Source organism: Mastomys coucha, unplaced genomic scaffold, assembly GCF_008632895.1.
Source record: "Mastomys coucha isolate ucsf_1 unplaced genomic scaffold, UCSF_Mcou_1 pScaffold13, whole genome shotgun sequence".
Classification (NCBI taxonomy): Eukaryota; Metazoa; Chordata; class Mammalia; order Rodentia; family Muridae; genus Mastomys; species Mastomys coucha.
Window position 1 is genome coordinate 20,512,613 of NW_022196895.1, and position 22,143 is coordinate 20,534,755.

General features: G+C 39.7%; 1 protein-coding gene across 5 annotated transcripts in view; it reads left to right on the forward strand.

The window, feature by feature from the left end:
• The window catches only part of Galnt1 (polypeptide N-acetylgalactosaminyltransferase 1), an 81,781-nt gene extending 63,304 nt beyond the window's left edge, over nt 1–18,477 (forward strand). For 4 of the 5 annotated variants that reach the window (XM_031365140.1, XM_031365135.1, XM_031365139.1 and 1 more), the window contains 7 exons: nt 563–733; nt 1,461–1,578; nt 3,667–3,847; nt 4,782–4,921; nt 10,782–10,880; nt 11,955–12,089; nt 16,295–18,477. In XM_031365140.1, coding sequence (XP_031221000.1) covers nt 563–733; nt 1,461–1,578; nt 3,667–3,847; nt 4,782–4,921; nt 10,782–10,880; nt 11,955–12,089; nt 16,295–16,441 — 991 coding nt within the window. In that variant the 3' untranslated portion in view covers nt 16,442–18,477. The remainder of the gene's footprint in view (nt 1–562; nt 734–1,460; nt 1,579–3,666; nt 3,848–4,781; nt 4,922–10,781; nt 10,881–11,954; nt 12,090–16,294) is intronic. The other variant, XM_031365136.1, reaches the window with a different exon arrangement.
• The last annotated feature ends 3,666 nt before the right edge of the window (nt 18,478–22,143 follow it).

Consider the following 22,143-nt stretch of genomic DNA (forward strand, 5'->3'; position numbering starts at 1 on the left):
TGTGTGTGTGTGTGAGAGTGAGTGTGTGTGTGTGTTAGAGGGTGTGTGTGTGGGTGTGAGTGTGTGTGTGTCCTGAACTGTTATTTTTTTAAATGTAATTGAATTAAAAAATATAAGAAATCAACTTCAAAGTTAATAGCATTATGGTAAAGCTATATAGGTATATAACATGACTAGAAAGCAGTTGCCATTAATTAAGTAACATCAGTGCTGGACATTTTTCCTGAAAGCAGATTATGTACTCACTTCCCCACTAACAAAAAACTGAAGAGTAGAAATGATAAGAGTTGTTTATAAAGAAAAATTTTACCTAAAAAGGATTAAGCGTGATCACTAAAAAGTAATTTTTGAAATACCTTATAATATTTTCCATGTTGCAGTTAGTAAAGAGTGTATGTAACAGAAGAAATGCAAAAAGCCTTAAGGTTCTCAGCCAACAAATGATTTTGATACTGGCTTGGTATAGATTATAGCATGAATAAACTTAACCGTTGTTTAGTTGTATAGTTGTTATAGTAAGTAGGTACAGTTGCAGATTTTAAATTTGCTTTTATGACCTCAGGAGAACAGTGGTGTGTCCTATCATCGATGTGATCAGTGATGATACTTTCGAGTACATGGCGGGCTCTGACATGACCTATGGTGGATTCAACTGGAAGCTCAATTTTCGTTGGTATCCTGTTCCCCAGCGAGAAATGGACAGAAGGAAAGGTGACCGGACTCTTCCTGTCAGGTAATTTGTCAGACATTTTCTTAATAGTATATTGCAGAGTTGTAACACTTTATCATGGGGTTAAAGGTGTTCTTTGAGAAATAAAGCAATTGTATACTTTGTAGGTAGTCAAGAATTGTATTTCACATATTTTTTAAAGAAGGATTTTTCCCCTCCAGTTAACAAAGTTATATATTTTTTCATCCTGCAAACTCCTAGTACACATGATAAGTGATGATAACATACATATATTCTTTCTTTTCTGTATGAAAACATTACCGATTTCTAAGGTTAGTCTGTGTTTAAATCAAGCTACTCCTCAATCAGTTGTGTCCTTATGTTAATACTAGCTCAAAGTTGTATCTTGAGCCGTAACATTTTACTAGCATGTACCATCTGGGTGGTACTTACTGACTTTTAAGCCTAGAAAAGTGTGGTCCTCACAATGCTAAATGGAGATTTTGAGAAATACATTAAATTTAAGGACTGTGAGATAGATCTTTGAGTACTAAAGATCAAGAAAGATGCTAAGGACAGGAAGCATCCTTAGGGCTTAAACAGAGCATGGGCAGGTACAGATCATGTCTGACACAGAAAACCCCGTGGGCACAAACATTGCTCAAGAGGTTAAGAGTAAGCATTGTTCTGTAGTTATAAACAACTGTAGGAGTATAGTACTTTTATCAAAACACTGATTATAAATTTAAATTATTAAAATTAATGGCATAGTATTATGATTGAATTTCAGAACACCTACAATGGCCGGAGGCCTTTTTTCAATAGACAGAGATTACTTTCAGGAAATTGGAACATATGATGCTGGAATGGATATTTGGGGAGGAGAAAACCTAGAAATTTCATTTAGGGTAAGTTCCCTTTGACAAAAAAATAAAATCTTTTACTTAACCACAAATCTGTGTTCCTTTTTTGTTGTTGTTTATGTAAGAAATAAAATTTAGTGAGTTTAATCTGACTCTAGAACTTTCAGCCTATAAAAAGTTTGATGACGTTATGGAAGATTTTAAAAACCCATTTCAGCAAATAATCCAGTTATCTTTAATAGTTTAGCTGTTAAACCTATGCATAATTCTTCAGTTCTCAATTTCTGTTATTTTAAAGAAGTAATTCAGGCATCAGCAACTAAATAGAAACAATTTGTAATTAAATAGGCTGCTTTGATGTGTAACTGTAAAAACAATTTGATTGTATTATATACTTATCTACTTGAAAATTGTTCTCTTATTGTCTGGTATTATCAGTTTTATATTTTTCAATAAAAGGTGACAACAATTACGGAGATGGTTCAGTCAGTAAAGTGCTTGCTATATACACAAGGAGATCTGACTTTGATTCCTAGCTTCCACCTTAACAAAAGCTGGACATGGATCTGCTGAGGTGGCCCAAGTGGTAAAGTCTTCTGCAGTCTGAGTCAGCACGATAGAAGGAGAGAACCCACTCCTGCAAGTTGTTCTCTCACACACACAGACCAAATCAATTCAGTGCTTAAGTTTTTTCTTTAAAGGCTAGGCATGACAATCAGTGCAAGCTATAATCCCAGTGCTGGGGACATGGAGACAGTAGAATCCATAGCTAAGCCAGTGAACTCTGGTTTCAGTAAGAGATCTTGTCCCAAAAAAATAAGGTAGAGAGTGATTTATAAAGACGCCCAACATTAACCACACACACATGCATACACATCCACCACAAAAAAAGAAGAAAAAGGTAATGCATTCTGGAATTACTCTGCAGTTAATTCAACCCAGTTGACCTTTCATTTTATATTCACTACTATCTGCATGTTAGATGGCAATGTATGCTGCTAATAGCTTCTAACACATAGCAAGCATATTACAATAGAGACAAAAACTGGGTGTGCTGTAGGTGGAAGCAGGAAGCTCTTGCTATCAAAGACTCTGCCGCCCTGTAAAGGAGAGGTGTGGCAACTTCAGGGAAGGCCCATCCAGCTCTAATTCAACACAGTGTAATCCTGGGAAAACCTGAGGTACACACACTAAATAGTTAACAAAGGCATTTTTTTTTCAAAATGTGAGTTTTAATTGCATATATGGTATTTTTCTTTATGGTACAAAAATATATTTTGAAACAATTGCTTTGAATCAAGAATATAAGTCTGTTGTTGATTCTCCATTTGTTCCATGTCTTCATTGATTGAACAAATAGAGTAGGACATGTGCTGTCTTTGTGCTGTTGAAGAAATCATGGTGGTGTCTGTTCTATGTGTTGTGTCAGTAGTGGCACAAGTTTGGAGAGGCAGAAATAGAAACGATTTGGGTACTCCATGATCGTGGGGGAGGGGGGGTGTAGTGCAGTGTTAAATCATAAGCCACATCCAACATGTAGGACATTTTCCTAAAATACTGTGTCCTTGTTGACAAGGGCTGATTGTGGTTAAGCAGTTTAAATTTGTGATGCTGAACATCATCTGCATTTAGAGAACTGCTGCTATACATCCCACTCTTCTATGTCTAGTTCATAACCTATCTATTCTGTATCTTAATCTGATTTTGACCAAAATTTTGTAAAACACTCGATCCTAGGGCAAAATTGGTTATATACCGGAGCAGACTCTCTGAGCCCTGAACTTTCTTGTTTCTTTGTTAAATGGTTTCACTGTGTAATATTGACTGGCCTGGAACTCTCTAAATAGATCTGGCTGGCCTTAACTCCTGGAGATTCATTGTCTCTACTTCCCGAGTGTTGGTATTAAATGAAGCATGAATTTTAAACTACATGTCCAACACAGTCTGCTTTGCTCTTTAATTCAGATTTGGTAATTTGGAGACATCTTAGGGAAAATTTACCAGTAACTACAGCTTTTTCCATTCATGATTATAAGTAAAAGTCAAAACCCTTCCCATTGAAAAGAAAAATATGCATGAATCCTACAGGAGCCTTTGTTAGGTAGTCACTAAGCTATGTTCTGCTCTTTTCAGATTTGGCAGTGTGGAGGAACTTTGGAAATAGTCACATGCTCTCATGTTGGTCATGTGTTTCGGAAAGCTACACCTTACACATTTCCAGGAGGGACAGGGCAGATTATCAATAAGAATAACAGGCGGCTTGCAGAAGTATGGATGGATGAATTCAAGAATTTCTTCTATATAATTTCTCCAGGTTAGTGTTTATTGAATGATATATACAAGAGTATACTTTTCTTTTTGTATGTTTAGAATTATTTTTAATCTGAGCAGGATGGCACTTGTGCCATAGCCCATGTGTGAACTCCACATTTAACTTACGGGAGTTGGTTCTCTCTCTTTCTACCATGTGCGTGCCAGGGATTGAACTCAGGTCTTCAAGTTTTGTTAGCAAGAATCTTTATCCACTGAGCCATGTTACTGGCCCAAGATTGTATTTTTGCAGGAGGTACTCCCAACTGAGCCACATCCCCTGCCCCATAAAACAGTGCCACCTCAGAAATGTGTTATGAGCAGCCTGCATAAGCAGGCTCTCCATGTGCTGTTTAGGGCTTTTATGAAACCATCTCATGTCTTAAAGCCAGTAGACAGCCCATAGCATTCCTCAAGAATAATCAGGCTTTTGTGTTTATCTGTTTTCTCTTCCTCTTTCTCTTTCTTCTCCTCCTCCTCACACTAAGCCTGTTTGAAAGTATTACTAGTCTACCTTGATGTTCAGTTGTAATACTTCAAGACTCTGGGTGTGAACATAGTTCAGTGAGTTATATGAGAGAACGCTGACTGGGAATAGTTGTACTGTTAAATATTTACAACAAATAGATCTTAATTGAAATTTTTTTACCTTAATGTGCATTAAAGTTTTTTGATCCCTATGTAGCTTATTGTTGTTTAATATTAGTATGTGTTGCATTATTACACATGATTTTTTTTTCTTTGAAAAAAATTAAAATATGTGCTTTATTGTTGCTTTCTACTCTGGGAGGTGGGTCCATAGCAAACCACTTGGAGTTTATATGTCACCTAGTAAATGCCCCATTTCCCAGTTAGCTGCCTTGAGAGAATGAGCATCTAACCAGACATGTGTTACCAAACAGAACTCTAATAAATCAGTCAATTATTTCTTTCAACAGGTGTTACAAAGGTAGATTATGGAGATATATCATCAAGACTCGCTCTAAGACGTAAACTACAGTGCAAACCTTTCTCTTGGTACCTAGAACATATTTACCCTGATTCTCAAATTCCTCGTCACTATTTCTCATTGGGAGAGGTAAAAACAAGTATATGTGTATACATACATACCTACATACATACATATAAATATATATATTCTGTATAGTTATTATGTCTTTAAGAAGTTAAAACTTCTATCTTCTAAGGTTCTTAAAGTACCTTCGTTATTAAAGTGTATTTAACCTCAAGTATGGGTAAGGAAGTAGTTTGCCTCATAAGGTGAAGTCTTGTCACTCCAGTTACAGGGATCCAGTGTCCTCTTCTGGCCTCCAAGGGTACTAGGCATATCCATGGTACATGTACATATATACTGGCAAAACACACATAAATTAAAATTTTTGTCTTTTCTCCCCCCTCATACTAGGAAGTGAATCCAAGTACTTTCATGTGCTAAGCAGTTACTGCCCCTCTGAGATACTTTCCCAGAAACATTTTACTATTTTTTATCACATTGGAGAGATTGCTCAGCAGTTAAGAGGCACTTGTTGGTCTTGTAGAAGACTGGGGTGACAATCCAGAATCCTTTATGTGTAATTCCAGTTACAGGGATCCAGTGTCCTCTTCTGGCTCTTGAGGGTACTAGGCATATCCGTGGTATACATATATACATGCTGGTAAAACACACATAAATTAAAATAAATAATTTTTAAAATTAAATGTAGCAGTGTCATCAGTGTACATATTTTAACAAGCTAAGCCATTTACTTGAAACCTGCACCTTCTAAAGCTAATACCCTTGAGTTAGTCCAGATCAAAGCCTGAGAAATTTCAGAGTGAAGATAATTTGATGAGGAGGGTTAAAACACTTTTCTGTATATATATTTGGGGTACAGTTTTATTTTCCTTTGAGAATTTTAAGTTTCACAGTTTTAACATGAAAATGGGGAAAAACATGTTTGTGTCTTGTGATGCCCTATGTTGCTTCTCTTAGAATTCAGCATTATTTTTCTTGAAATAATTAAAAATAAGACAAATTTGCAAATTAGTTATACTTTTTAATCCCAGTGCATGCCTGTACTAAAGGATCTAGTATGAAAAAGATGTTGCCATCTGTTATAGTGACCTAGACAGTAAACAGTTCTTGAATCTTGTTTATAATATGTCAGTTATTTATTTATTAGCATCTAGCTAGACCTCTGTTCTGTGTTTAAGAATTCAAATTGGAACCAGGTATAGTGACACATGTATTGAATCTGAGCCCTGGGAGGCAGAGGCAGGTAGATCTCTGTGAATTTGAGTTATATAATAGAGATACCCCTCCAAAAAAAATCAGTTTGATCTTTCTTAGACTAGACTTGGGTCTTTTAAAAACATTGTTTAAAAGTTCAGTCTCTAAGTCAGAATTCTCTTACAAGTCTGAGTTATTTCTTCTCTTGGAAGAAAACCAACCACCTTACATATATCTTTAGTAACTTTTTTTCTCCCTTCATTCCAAGAAGGAACCTTTTTTTTTTTTTTGTTATCCTTTCTGTTGGCTTCTTCTTAGAGGTAGTCTCACCTCTGTTCTCACAGTCACATAGAGATTCTGCGTGCACCACTGAATTACTGCTTAGCGAGTACTTTACCACTTGTAATTTGACTATTCCCGCTCCAAATTTTTGAAGCAAAAACACTGGACTACTCCTTCGTTAGAGTAGAATACTCTATCTAGCCTATTAAACCATAAAGACTTGAATGTCTTTTCCTAGTAATCTTCTAACTTCCCAACATCCTATTTGTTAGTTTAAGGTGGTAATTTTCAACAGCCTAGTACAGATTTAACATCAGTTTAGGTGCTTATAACAATAATGTAAGAACAAATGTATGAAAGTATGTTAAAGGAATTTATTTTTACTGATCTGTGGGGTAAAGGTCATTTTTTATAGTTTATGAGTTTAAAAATTTCCGTAATCAAGAGTTTCCTTTGGTAGCATTATGTAGATAGTACTGACCAACTGTTTTCTTGTTATTGGCCCTTCTTTATTGTCCACCTGTCTGTCTTTCCCAGGGGACACAGGACTTCTACCTTGTCATACTATAGTCAGTCGTTCCTTCCCTTCCTTCTCCCTCTAAAAAACTTTTACTGGAATTTGGCATAATTTTCTTCTGACACACTCTTAGAAGTTAAAATCTCAGAAAGATTTCAGAGAAGCCAAAGGGAAGGTTCTTTGAGGAGCAAAGGCATATATTGGCTGTCTCTGTTACGGATGGGATACTTGTGTCTGGGCAAGTCCAGCCTGTTTCTATGCCTGTGCTTTTATTACTGCCTTGGGTCACTTTTATACTATTACACTAGGGTTGAGCAGTTGTCCTAGAGACCAGATTGCTCACAAACTGAAAATCTGTATCCTCTAGCCCCTGGGTGTGCACTTAGGGGCAGTCATTGCGGTGCTCCTATCCTCACCAGTCATTGCAGCTAGTCTTGGAAGCATTTCCTTCCATTGGTAAAGCTGGCCTTGTGTTACTTACTTCCTCCTTTTGACTTGTTAGTGGAGGTACTGTGTTTTCCCCACCTCCTCCTCTGAAAATGTACAGTTTCCATTGGGTTGATCAGGAAATAGGTCTGTGCTGCCTGTTGTAGCAGTGGAACTCAGGCCATCTGTAATTCACTGTAGATCTTTATGCACTTGAATGACAACTCACTTAGAAAAAAATTACAAACCCAAGTAAAGGGGAAATCCATCTATTTTGTAATAGTAGTCAACAGGACAGATCTCCTTTTGTAAGTCATAATTGCACATGGATACAAGAGGGCCACAGCCATATCTTTGATTTCAGTCTCCTCGACACTCAGAATGTCTAACCCCATCTCTGTAAGTTGGAATTTCTTCACTGATTTTTATTCATTTAACCACTATTTGAGTGCCTACGTGGCATAAAATAAAGTGAAATACACTCTTGTTGATCTTATACTTGGGGAAGAAAAATAATGAAAAATATAGGGTATCTCAGATAGTGGCTAGAGCAGATGAGACAGAGCAGTTTATGTAAGAATGGCTGCTGACCTTCATCATTTATAAAAATGAGGAGTAATGGTAAAAGAAGTAAAACTTTGGGTGCAGAATAGGCTTTGTAGTTACAAACACTTGATGCCCTTGCAGAGGACCTGGGTTTGATTTCTAGCACCTACACAGAACTCTAGTCCCAGGGGATCTGATGCCCTCTTCGGACTTCCATGGGTAACAGGCACATACATAGTGCACAGAAATATAAGACAAATCTTTAAAAATGTAAATGCAACTTTGAGAGGCTCAAGTCTTCTATCTGCTTGTGGCCATCATCAGCTGGCTTCCTAAGTCCAGTCAGAATGACTTGTCTACCAGCCTATAAACTTAAGCAAGATATGTAAGGTTGCAGTATAAGTACTGTTTATAATGTGGTGTCAGTAACTTTGTGAGGTGCACCTGTGGGTACTACTCTCTGTGTCTCCTGAGAAGATCTTCTTAATACAACTGACTCCATCAGAACTTACTGAGATGCTGGCCTTCATGCCTAAACAATGATGAGCAGTCCTTGTTGCCTAAGGGTTGGTGGTCATGATTAGATTCAAGACTTAAATTCCAATATTGACTAACTATCTAAGTGGGTTCGCTACTTTAAAAAGAAGAAAAGAAGCCTGTGCTGATGAGAATGACCTAAAAGAAAATTTGACCAAGCCAGCCTCCCACACCTTAAGATAATTTCTGTCAAAAATAGCAGCAAGTATAGACAGATGTGGGAGAGTCAGGTCTTCTGTGTGCTATTAGAGGGACTATAAAATGATACAAGTACTCTGGAAGACAATAGAGTTCCTCAGAAAGTTAACACTACGTTACTGGGATCTGACTCAGCGACAATGCTCTTGATCAGCACTCAAATAAAATACAGCCATCATGTGATGTAGTGACCTGTAAGATTCAGGTGTGAGGGATCTTAGGGACGTGTTTGTTCCATGGCAGCACTGTTGACAAACCTACATGGCCCAGGCAATTCAGATTTCCAGACAGATGACTGGTAAGCAAAAAGTTGCATGTACATACAGTGGAAAATTATCCAGCCTTCAAAAGGATGGACATCCTGAAGTATATTATCTCATAAAGGAATGTTAATGATACTTTGCTTAAGTGAAGTAGGCTATTAACAAAAATTATGTGTAATTCCACTTCTGTAAAGTGCCTACAATTGTGTGCATGGAAACAGAAAGTACAGGCTACTAGAAACAGAGGTAGAAAAGATTGTTCAGTGGTTAAAGTGGTTCAGATTTGTAAGCTGCAAATTGCTGAAGATCTGTTTCACAACAGTGTGAATGTACTTAACCCTTCTGGGCTGTCTGCTAGGAACTGGCTATGGTGATAAATTGTATGTTACATGAAAGACCCAGTGTAAGCATCATGCATTTTAATTGATAGGAGAGGGATTCAGCATAGAAGAGAGTTTTAATGTAAAGGATGGAGCATAGGCAGTTCATCTCTTGGGACAGAATAGAAAGCAGAGATGGGATCGAGTACAGGTCAGATGAGAGTGGTAGAATTTTGTGTTGGTGCTTGAGAAGTCCTCTTGTAATGACTTCAGGTGAAGACAGATTATTGGCTGAGAGTAAGACGGGCTGATAGTAGTCTTGGGGAAAGAGGGCAAAAAGAAACTTAGGCTGTAGGTGAGCACAGGGGGAGCTGATGCTGTGAGTAAAACCATGAGCCCCCATCTCACCCACCTGTCCTGCACATTCTCCCCTTTCAGTTAGGAAAACCTAGGTTAGTGACATGCCTCTCAAGGATTTAGAGCAACCACATCTTTAGACTGGTGAATGAAAGGTTTTTTTTTTCTTTGAACTGAGACAGTATCAGAGGGGTTGTCAAAAGCAGCATCTTGTATCCTTGAATTGTTTTATTACTCAAAGAGTAAAAGAAATAAGAACAGTTTTAACTTACCCTTCATAGTATAAATACTGTATTTGTATCATTTCTACCCTTCTTCCCCCCAGCTTCTCTTGTGTCCCCCCAACTCCCTCAAATTATGAACCTCTTACTTTTTAATTATTGTTACACACATATATATGTATATGTATTTATGTACATATATACATACGTATGTACATACATGCATACATGCGTACGTACATACATAAACACACACGTGTACCCTACTTGAGTCCATTTAGTGTTGCTCATATATACACATGTTTAGGACTGACTGTTTGGGATTGGATAACCTATCAGGGGCTTGTCTCTGGAGAAAACTGATTCCTATTTTCTAAATAGCCATTAATTGCTTACAGTTCTTTAACTAGAAGTAGGACATTGTAAGATTCCCCCATCTTCATTGGGATGTCACTTAGTGTTATTAGGGTCATGTTTAGGCAGCCATGTTGTTGAGACTTCATTGGTTCAACTTCCCTATCTCTCTCTCTCTCTCTCACACACACACACACACACACACACACACACACACACTACTTTGAAGCAGAAACCTTGGTCCTCTGACTATCAGTCCTTCTGCTCATTTCATGCTGTTCCCTGAGCCTTTGCAGGGGTTATATTATATCACATGCGTGAGGCTGCACATCCCAGTCTGCTCTTGATATTTAGACCAGTCGTGGCTTTCTGTAGTGGTCTCCATCTGCTTCAGAAAGAAGCTTCTTTAATGAGGACTGAGAGCTACCCAGAGGGAAGCTCTGCTGGTTTAGGAAAATGGCATTTGTAGGTTCTCCCTTAGGGTCTGTGACTTTACCAGTTACATGTGAATGGTTGGTCTTCACTGTACCAAGTGTGAATTACTTACTATTGAGTGGGCCCTAAGTGTACTTAGATAGCTGCTATTTATACTCAAGATATAAATGTCACTAAAGAAATAATAAAAATTGACTTTTAGTGTATCTGTGTGTACCTCTCCTGTAGTTAAGCTCCAGCATTCTAACTCCTGATGTCCTCATTGTCCCACAGATACGAAATGTGGAAACAAATCAATGTCTAGATAACATGGCTAGAAAAGAGAATGAAAAGGTTGGAATTTTTAATTGTCATGGTATGGGAGGTAATCAGGTGAGTATGTTAGTAAACTTTCTTTTTTTTTAAATATTTATTTATTATTATATTTAAGTACACTGTAGCTGTCTTCAGACACCCTAGAAGAGGGCATCAGATGTCATTACGGATGATTGTGAGCCACCATGTGGTTGCTGGGATTTGAACTCAGGACCTTCAGAAGAGCAGTTAGTACTCTTAACCACTAAACCATCTCGCCAGCCCATTAGTAAACTTTCAAAACAACTTTTAGTTTGGTTTATTTTGCTTTTTTAATCTCATAACATTATTCAGGAAACATTTTCATATCTTTAAAGAAAATAATAATAAGTATTAGATAAAGGGTACTTTCAATATAATGATTGATGTATATTTTATTTTTTAGATAGGTCTCACTGTGTAGCTTTGGCTAGCTTACAACAACATTCAATATAGACTAGAATGGCCTTGAACTTGAGATCTATGTGCCTCTTGTAATGATTTCTTCTCACCACCCCCTACCCTCAGACAGGGTTTCTCCATGTAGCTCTGGCTGTCCTAGAACTCATTCTTTAGACCATTTTGGCCTTGAACTCACAGAGATCCACTCGCCTCTGCCTCCCAGACTATTGGGACTAAAGGTGTGCACAGCCATGCCAGCTTCTAATGATTTTTTAATAAAACATTTAAAAGGCCTCTATGACAACAGAATTAACATTGCTGAGCACAAAATTTATTTTGTTCTTATTAGAAAAAGGCAAAACAACAAATGACTGCCCTTAATAATATACTCAGCCTACAGAGAGCTAAGGTGGTTTTTACTTTCCTTTGTGTAAAATTGGTATAGCTCTTCTGAAACTTTCCATTACTTTAACAATGTACAAAAAATCGTGTCTTGAAATAGTTCCATGTTATTTCAGTATAGCCCAGGGAAGATTTAAGTTTGAGTTTTGGTATATATCTCTATGTTCATATGCTCCTCCGTGTCTGTTGAAGTTAATTCTGATGTTTTCATTGTCTCATGGCTACAAAATATAGAAATGTTAGCATCTAAAATGCTGAGTACTTTCTTTTTACTATTAAAGCTTACATAGGTTCATGTTTACATTTCAGGTTTTCTCTTACACTGCCAACAAAGAAATTAGAACAGATGACCTTTGTTTGGACGTTTCCAAACTTAATGGCCCCGTCACCATGCTCAAATGCCACCATCTAAAAGGCAACCAGCTCTGGGAGTACGACCCAGTGGTGAGTTACTTAGCGGCCTGTGGAGTAGATGCTGCTGCAGCCTGCCACTGGGCACATTTGCAGTTTGAAGCTGCTGTGCTGATGATGGTAACTAGTACTGTTAAACGCTGCTACGGTGGTCCAGATGCTGTTTCTAGATGTGTGCTCCTGCACTGTGGCTGTAACTGCACAGCCATTGCGTCCATCCAAAGGTTTGTTTGATGGAGACGCTCCTTATCCTCAGTTGTTGGGCTATAACAGGATATTAATTAGGTAAGAACTTACTTCAGTGGCTAGATGATACTTTTCTTACATAACTCCAGGTAAGAAGTTTCTGGTGTGGATTAAGATCACTCTGGGTTTTTTTGTTATTGTTTTTGTTTTTTGTTTTCCAAGACAGGGTTTGTCTGTGTAGCCCTGGCTGTCCTGGAACTCACTCTGTAGACCAGGCTGGCCTCAAACTCAGAAATTCGCCTGCCTCTGCCTTCCAAGTGCTGGGATTAAAGGCGTGTGCCACCACCGCCCGGCGATTAGGATCACTCTGATGCCTTAAATGACTGCAATTTCAGCTCTGAAAGGAAGGAGGATGGGCTGTTTACTATCAGATCTGTTACTCTTTTTCAGGAAAATAAATTTTCCTAGAAAGCACTTACTAAACTGTTGTAATTTGTTGGGAGTTGTAGATTTGACCTATAGTGAACCCATAGATGTAAGGAAGACAGGGAAAGCAAGTGCTTGGGTTTCTTGTGAAGTTATAATGTGAGGTGGCCAAGACAAAAGTTTGGGAATGGTCTTGGCTAGTCAATCTATACCCTGCCACAGTGGGTATTTCAAAAGTGAATGTTCATTTATAAATGTAGGAAGCTAGAGATGGTTTCAAGTATTTAAAAAGAACTGATTGTACATATGAAGTTTTAAAATTTCCAGATCACTTTGCAAAGTTGTTTTTCTGAGAGAAAACTAATAATGTCTTGGGCTGATTTCTCTAAAGCAGACTCCAAGATAAAGATGGCTGTTGAGACATTTACTAGGGGATGCTTCTGAATTAATAACTGAAAAGGGAAGGGGTGACAAGCTGCCTTGCTAGCCCAGTAGCCTGAGCGGATTCCAAAGAGGGAGATCTGGAGAGGAGCAGACAGTCCGAGCTGCCCTGCTTCCATCTGCATACCAACCAGGAAAGAGTGGAGCACTGTGTCAATAGTCCACAGGAGAAGCCTCAATCACAATACAGTTTTATGGGTAGAAGTTAATTGTCCCTAGTCACACAACAGTAAATAAATAAAAAAGGTGGTATAAATCAGACCTGGGATTCTTGATATTTGATCCAAGACTCTTTGTTTAGTACCCTACTATTTTTAATTAAATTTACATTTTTGTGCATATTTAAATCTTACCTATATTATGTAATATATAAAATTTATAGCATAACAGTAAGCTCTTTACCTTTGCTGCTTGTAAAGTCTCGTGTGAAATACAGTGACATTGAGACCCATTTACATTTAGAGACTAGAAGCAGGAGGTAGGTGAATATGAAGTAGCCTTCGCCATAAGTAATGAAAGTATTTATCCTCTCCTTCAAGGGTTGCTGTTAGAGGTGTGTCTCTTGCCTGCCCAATGCCTGAGTCGAGTTCTCTCTGGAGACTCTGTATTCTTTTTTTTTTCTTTAAAAAAAGATTTATTTTTTTATTTATTTTATGTGTATGAGTACACTGTAGCTGTACAGATGGCCGTGAACTATCGTGTGTAGCTGCTGGGAATTGAACTCAGTACCTGTGCTGCCCCGCTCTCTCCGGCCCTGCTCACTCTGGTGTAATTCACTGTGGCACTGTAGCTGTCTTTAGATGCACCAGAAGAGGGTGTCAGATCTCATTACAGGTGGTTGTGAGCCACCATGTGGTTGCTAGGTTCAAACTCAGGACCTTCCAAAGAGCAGTCAATGCTCTTACCTGCTGAGCCATCTCCCCAGAGACTCTGTATTCTTTAGGTCCTCTGTTGAGTACTGTCATGCTGCAGTGTACAGTGCTGGAGCCATGGAGCTCGGCACCTCACCTCTGTCGCAGCAGGAGCCTTGTTTAGATCAAGGTTCTTCACCAGCATTCAGGTCTCTTGGGAGGCTTACCTCCTGCCGATAGCAGGTCAATCTGGATGGTGAGCACTTGAACACTCAGCATGGAGCGGTTAAAGATTCTAAAAAACTGGATGTTGTGGCACATTTAGGATCTCAGCACTCAGGGGCCTGGAGCCTGCGTTGTACAACAAAGCCTTGTCTTCCCCCCCCCAAAAAAACAAAACCCTAAGTAAATGAATGTGTGTTTTTAGAAACTGGATGGAAAACAACTGCCCAATCACAGGTTTGTTGTGCTTGGTTTTCCTCTGCTTTAGTAATCCTGGCCTTGCGCCTAAGGAAGGATAGGTGCCACCTTTGTAGGGAGTGTGGGATGTTGGAGAATTGTGCACTGGTTTTGTCTCAACTGAAATTGAAGACTGAAGTGTGGCATGCATGCAGAATCTGGCTTCCTAGCTGCTAGCCTGTGTCACACTGTAAAGCCCATCCTCAGGCAGGAAGCCACACCCACCTGCTTTAGCAAAGGTAGCACAGTCACTGGCCACGCAGCTTCAGCATCCTCAAGGTGCAGTTCCCATGCATCTGTCTGTGAGAGTTGAAGTAGGTGAGACCAAACCTCAGGTCGGTGTGCTGGGACCATCTACAGTCATTTGCCAGGGCTCACTTGGACACAGAACAGGGTAATATAGAACTAGAAGTAAAGAAATGGATACTATCATTAGTTTCTGTTATCTTTTAAGTTAAAAAGACCGTTAAAAGAGGCATCATGGGCTGGTGAGATGGCTCAGCGGGGAAGAGCACCGACTGCTCTTCAGAAGGTCATGAGTTCAAATCCCAGCAGCCACATGGTGGCTCACAACCACCCATAATTAGATGTGATGCCTTCTTCTGGTACGTCTGAAGACAGCTACAGTGTACTTACATATAATAAATAAATAAATCTTTAAAAAAAAAAAAAAAAAAAAAAGAGGCATCATGAAAATGATGGTTCAGGGGCTAGAGAATTGGCTCTGGTTAAGAGCACTTGCCTGTTCTTACAGAGGACCTAGGTTCAATTCTTGTCACCCATGTGGTGGTTCAGTTCAAAGGGATCTTATGCCCTCTTTTGACCTCCAAAGGCACGGAGCATACACATAGCATACAGGTGTACATACAAGCAAAACACCATACACATAAAGTAAAATAGAATATAAAATTTTAAGTGAGATCTTACAGAGAAAAGAATTACATTAACATGAAGATATAGGTGAAAAATCAGATAAATGTGTGTTTGTTATGGTTACAGTTACTTGACCTGATAGGTACCACTCAGCGGTACACTCTATACCAGTTCATTGTTGGTCTTTGGTCTTGAACACATTATCAGATTATTGTAGATAGTGATCACTATGAATTTACTCTTTAGAAATTACCCTAAAAATCAGCATGAAAGTATCAAATCTAAACTGTAAGCATTGAGGTAAATAGCTTTCTCCCTCCCTGATTACTTATAGTGTCTTTTGTGAGTGAGGGACCACATAATTCAATTCTGTTGCTGCTGCCTCACAGAGCCTTTTAAAGTATGGGCTGTGTTGCAATACTTATTTTAAAAGTGAGAAAGCCCAAGTTGCCTAGGCTAGCAACCTAGTCGAGATCCTGTGCTTTTGTGTGCTACAACACCTCCCCTCACTATAAGGATACCGTCTGGATTTCATATCTAAGTTTATGGTTGATTGTACTGTGTCTCAGCTACTCCAGCATTCTTGTGTATTAAGTCTATATAAGGACCCATGTTTCTAAAAGCTTAAGGTTTAGAATCATAGAATTAAATAGCCTTATCACAGAGAAATGAAAAGTAATGGAAACAGTCGTTTGGAAATACGTTGGAGGAACCTAGGTTAGTAGTCACTACCTGACCTGGAGTTTTCTTTTTACTTTAAGGAAACTATAAAATGTGGTGGGGGAGGGGTGGCAGTGGTACACAATTTTAATCCCAGCACTTGGGAGGCAGAGGCAGGTGGATTTCTGGGAGTTCAGGCCAACCTGGTCTGTGTAGCAAGCTCTAGGCCATCCAGGGATAAATAGTGCAGTGCTGTCTCCAAGAAAAGGAGGGAGCGGTGCTGGGGGTTTGCTTTTTTTCCACTTGCTAGTTAAGCTGTGTGTTTCCCTCTGCCACTTTCAGAAATTGACCCTGCAGCATGTGAACAGCAATCAGTGCCTGGATAAAGCCACAGAAGAGGACAGCCAGGTGCCCAGCATCAGAGACTGCACTGGAAGCCGGTCCCAGCAGTGGCTTCTTCGAAATGTCACCCTTCCAGAGATATTCTGAGACCAAACTTACAACAACAACAACAACAAAGAAAGAAGGATTGACTGGGCTACCTCAGCACACATTTCTGCCACATTCTTCAGTAGCAGAAAAGGAAAAGTGTTTTCCTCTTCTGCGGGATGTTAAGGGTTATCAGCCATTAAAACTCACCTCCTAGCTTTTCACTTGCTGTGAACCAGCCTTCCTGTCCCAGGACATGAGACTGCAAAGTAGTGAGACTGTGCACACTGATGTTTACAAGACTGGAAGAGTCTTCATCAAGGACAGTGGCAAAGCCTTCAGATCCCAAAACAGGCGCACAAGTGCTCTCGGGATAGATGCACTTTCTACAGCTTGCGTGCACGTCAGCCGTTTCTGCTGAATGTGCCTTGTGAAGAAGAGATTTCCTGATTAGAATCAGTAGCCGAAATATTAAATATTGATAGAAAAGTAAGTGGAAAAGAACTGGAACCAGGTTCAGAATCATGAAAACATTTTTACAACAATAAAAATTATGTCAAACAGGGTTTAAAGGAAATTAAAAAGAATTATGAGAAGTACAATTTGTTATAGTATAGTATGAGATTTCTATATAGATTTTTATACCTCAGTGGGGAAGAACTGATTCCAGTGACGTTCGTGTTGTTTTCATCTGTGATAGTCATGGATGCTTCTATTTTCCTTGGGGTGCTCAGAATGAGATAGTGGGTGGGGTGAAGCTCTCTGAACATACTTTGAATTTCTTTTTACAATATTATTATTTGGTTTGTGGGCTGTTGGAATTGTAAGTTTTAATTGCCATTCTTTTTTTTTTTTTAATGGAGATTTACTATGCCTGGTCTCAGTTGGAAAGTTATAGATCTATCTCTGTTGTTCTTGGGTCGACTGGCTTACACACTCTGCCTCACCCCGCCCTCTCTCCTCCACACAGTTTCTTACCATGTTTTCAACTTAACACTGCTGAGTTGATTTTCCTTCATGCCCAAGACTCATGCTACTGTACTGCAGGTTCGTTCCACAGCAATAACCTCTCCGACCCCTGCGAGTCACTTAACAAAGGCTTACAAAGAGTGCTGTTTTTCTGGAGTTTTGGAGGTCATATATTTGATGAGTTTTGGGGAAACCTTTTCCACTCCACTTCCAGGTGTGCTTCACTGTCAGATGCGATGCACATTTAGGTTAGTCTTGAGTTGTGATGTTGATTTGCTGCTTTTTTAAAAAATAAAAATTGACTGAAAGTATTTAATTGGCATTTTTTAATGAGTTAGCCAAAGAAGTGCAGCTATGATTCCACATTACAGTCCTGCATTTCCTCCCTAAATTCCATTTTGTTACTTGAGTTTCTTTACTCTGGTTTTTAGTAACAGAATCACGTATTAAAATTTGCTGTTAATTAAAGTTTACTTTTTGATTTTACAGAAATCTCATTGTGACATTTTTTCCATAGCAACCTATTGGCCTAAATGCATACACACTGCTTCCTGTCTGTCAGGTGATATTTAGTGGTATTCCTTTTTGTTTTTTTTGTTTTTTTTGGTTTTTTTTTTTGTTTTGATAATCAAAGATGTGCTGCAGGAAGTGTCGTTTCTTGTGCTTAAGAATATTCCTGGAGTCACACTCGCCAATGACACTGCCCGCCTATGTACACACTATTTCTCATCATTCATCCAATCAGCATGGAATATATGAATGCTTAGGGTAAGGCTGTCCTCCAAGATGCAGAGACTCCCCATGAAATCTGAAATGAAACAGGTGTTGGCTGGAATACTTTTTCTCCTCTGTGAGCTATGTTAATTCTGTCTCCAATGGGCCCAATGTTTGAAAGTCAGATGTCTAATAAATTATTTTCATGCTCAGAATTTCAGATTTTTGTACCCTAACAACATGGTTTTATTCCTTATTGTAAAAGTTTAATAGCGTTGTGATTTTAAAAATGTGTCTCACTTTTTAAGTGGGGGGATGTGAGTGACTTAATTCATGGGTACTTTTAGAACCTATTAGATAATCTTATTGCCTTTATTTTTCTAATTAAAATATTCCTAAATACTTTGAAAATACACAGTACTCTGAGTAGTTGTGCCTTACGTTGGTTTTACTGAAGGTCAACTGGATCCTTTCATCATAGCTAATGGTGGGTCAAGCAGATGGTTGTCTCTATTGGAATTTAACTGAGAAGAAAAGGAATCAGGAGGGAACTGCAGAATGAGATTGGGGAAGTGTAACAATTAAAGATGAGCTTTGTTTTATTTTTTAAGACAGGATCTTACTCTATAGCCCAGACTAGCGTCAGACTCAAAGCAGTCCTCCTGCCTCAGCCTTTATCCAGGTACTGAGATTAAAGATTAACTACCAAACCTGGCTAAGATAATTTGAATCTCTTCACCCCTCATCAGTCACAGGCTGCCTGAATGTTTCTCAGTCCTGTTGGATTTCTTGATAAATGGTGTTTTGTTCACTGTCCTGCCAGGTCCCCAATTCCCTTGTTCTTTTATCTGGAAAACAGATTTTCTTGTTGGAACTGAAACGGTCATAAGTTTACAAAGTAGGAGCTGGAGAGATGGTCAGTAGTTAAGAGTACTGCTAGCCCAACTGCAGACACAGGGGTCTTACTCTAATACTACAAGCTAGTGGAAAGATGTTAATAAATGCAGAAGTGCATATAAACTGGCAACTGCAATAGTAAAGCCTAATGTTACTTCTGTAGACCTCAAAGAGTTCCTATAGCTAGAGGAGCTTGCTTAGCAGAGCACTGGCTGTTCACCCATGTCAGGGAGCTCACAACGCCATAACTGCAGTTTCAAGGGATCCAGTACCCTCATCTGGCCCATGGGGCATTTACACATATACACATAAAAGATAATCCTACATTCGGAAAGAAAAAGAAAAAATAGTTGAGACAGTTTTTAAATAAAATGGAGGTAGCTAGAGAGTTGGCCAGTGGTTATGAACATTGGCTGCTCATCAAGAAGACCTAGGTTCAATTCTCAACACTCACATGATCTCTCACAACTACCTGTAACTCCAGTTCCAGGGGATCTGATGCCCTCTTCTTGCCACTGCAGGCACCAGACATACATGTTGCAAAGACATACATGCAAGCAAAATACCCATGCACTTATAAAATATGAGAACACTCCCTCCTCATTTTGAGATTCATCATTTACTTAGAAGGGGGAAGGGCAGTGTCCTCCAGAACCTTTAATCCTACATTGTAAGTATATCGTTAAAGTTCTAAATGTAAGAACCAAAGTCGTAAAACTCCTCCAGAAATATATAGGGGACACATTGTTTGACTTTGGAGTTGGTGATGATTTGCCAGATAGGACAGCAATGATGTCTGGCTAGCTAGACACAAGAGATTTCTTCACTTGGCACTGAATCAGTGGTAGGTGGCTCCCTGGCACATGCCTTTAATCCCAGCATCTGGAGGCAAAGGTTGAGATTCCTGTGAGTTGGAAGCCAGTTGGTCCACACAGTGATTTCCAGGGCTAAAGAGGGTCCAACCCTCACATCTTTCAGATTAGTTTTAACTGTGTGGGTGTATGTGAGTGCATGTGGGTGTGTGCACGGAATCGCCTGGAGCTGTGCTTACAGTTTTGGCTGTGAGCTGCCTGACATGGGTGCTGGGTACCAACATGGGTCTCTGGAAGAAACAGCAGATGTTCTTAACCACTGAGCCATCTCTCCACCAATACATTTAAAAATGATTGAACTGAATCATGTTTATTAGCTAGTTGCTCCATTTCTGTCAGTAGTCATAACTAGTTTTATGTACATTTAAAGTGATTAGGCAGGAAAAACCCTAAAATTAACTTTGAAAAAATTAAATCTGTATTAATAAGGATGTTCCATACCTCAATAAGCCCACAGCTAAGCGGAGCAGTATCCTTCCTCTCCACCAGGTGACAAATGCCATTCTCCTTTATGTCAGGAAGGGTAAAGGGAAGGGCTGCCTGCAGCAGGTGGAGTATCCCCACCCCTACCCTGGTCTGCCACTGGGATCAGCTCTCACGTCAGCACCTTCAGCCCAACTTCTTGTTTCACTGGCACCAAGAGCTGACCGCTTCTGAGCTGAGAAAAAAGCTCTGTCGGTAAAAGTGATTGCCTTGCAAGCATAAGAGCCTGAGTTTGACCCCCAGAAACCATGTTTTAAAAAATAAAATATACCAGATGTGACATGCATCTGTAACTCTGGCACTGGGGGAGTGAAGAACTCACCAACCAGCAGCTAGTGCGCTGGCAACCAAGGTAGATGGCACCGGGTTGCTGTGAGCTCCGCACGAAAAACAGGTATTGGGGAAGAGACGAGAGATGTCCCTTTCTGTTCTCAGCTCCGGGTCTCAGCATTGGGCTGTGTGTCCTGGGGGGGGGGGTTGTGAGGACAGAAAGAGGCACACAGTCTCTTCATAACTGCCATTGAAACTGATAAGGTCATTGTGAGAGAAGTCATCAATCTGGCTTCAGAGGCAGCACAGGACTTGAAGTCAAGTAGCCATGGGTGCAGTGAACATTTGATAAATCATGAGAAAAGCATTCATTCACTTGACATGCTTTCTCAGACTACTCCAGGTTGGTTTTCCTTGATACCACAGCCAGCATTATATTTAACCACAGCCTCTAGAGACCTTGCTATTTGAATCAAGAACAAAGCAAGGATGCCTGTAATCTCCATTATCTCATGACTGTTCAGGAAGTGCAGCCTGCAGGACATGAAACAGAAAGGAGAGGCAAAAATATCATATCAAGCCAACAATTTGTTCCTGCTGTTTGAGGGTGGCTGTCATTAATCAACTGAATGTACACTGTCATCTACCATTCAGAACACTTGTCCTCATAAAAGCTGCTGAGTGTTGAGGTAAGAAGAGACTAGGTAAAGAAAAACAAAAGGAGATATGGCTCAATTGTTAAGAACACTTGATGCTCTTCCAGTAGACATGGGTTTGGTTCTCAGCACCCACATGAAGACTCCCAACTGTAACTCCAGTTCCAGGGGATCCAATGCCCTCTTCTGGCCTCTGTAGACGCTACATGCAAGAATTTCTTTTGTTTTTTGTTTTAAACAAGTCAGGAGCAAACTGGGCCTTGGAGACACTAAGCAAGGGAGGAGCCATCCTTAAGCAGGGGACAGTCCACCAGAAGAGGGAGACTGGACAAGCCGTGGGTGAACCATGCTCCAAATGGTGAGCAGTTGGGGAAAAGACCCTGACGTTCATGAGCATGCGGGGACCCCAGTAGAGTTCTCTGGGCAGGCATGATAAGGAGTCGGGGAGGATCTGAGGCCTGAGAATTAAGCAGGAGCTAGACTCTGTAAGTTTAACAGCAGTGGTGAGAACTCAGACTCTAATCTGTGTATACTAGGAAGAATGCTTGTGAGCAGCAAGCAGGTGAGCTGGTACCTCAGTGCCGCCACTCTGGCCTTTGTGTGGAGGACCTCGCATTAGGACAAGCACTGACCCCAGGAGCACAGCAAGAGTGCTTCCTTTACACAGCTGAAAATGAGAGTGGGAACACTGAGTTGCAGGTTTTGAAGATAAAACCAGCACTTGTTGTTGGTGCACGCCTTTAATCCCAGCACTTGGGAGGCAGAGGCAGGTGGATTTCTGAGTTCAAGGCTAACCTGGTCTACAGAGTGAGTTCCACTCTGTTCTAGAGGATCTGGACCCTCACACAGCTGTGCAGGCCAAGAACACCAATGCTCATAAAAATCAATAAATCTTAAAAAA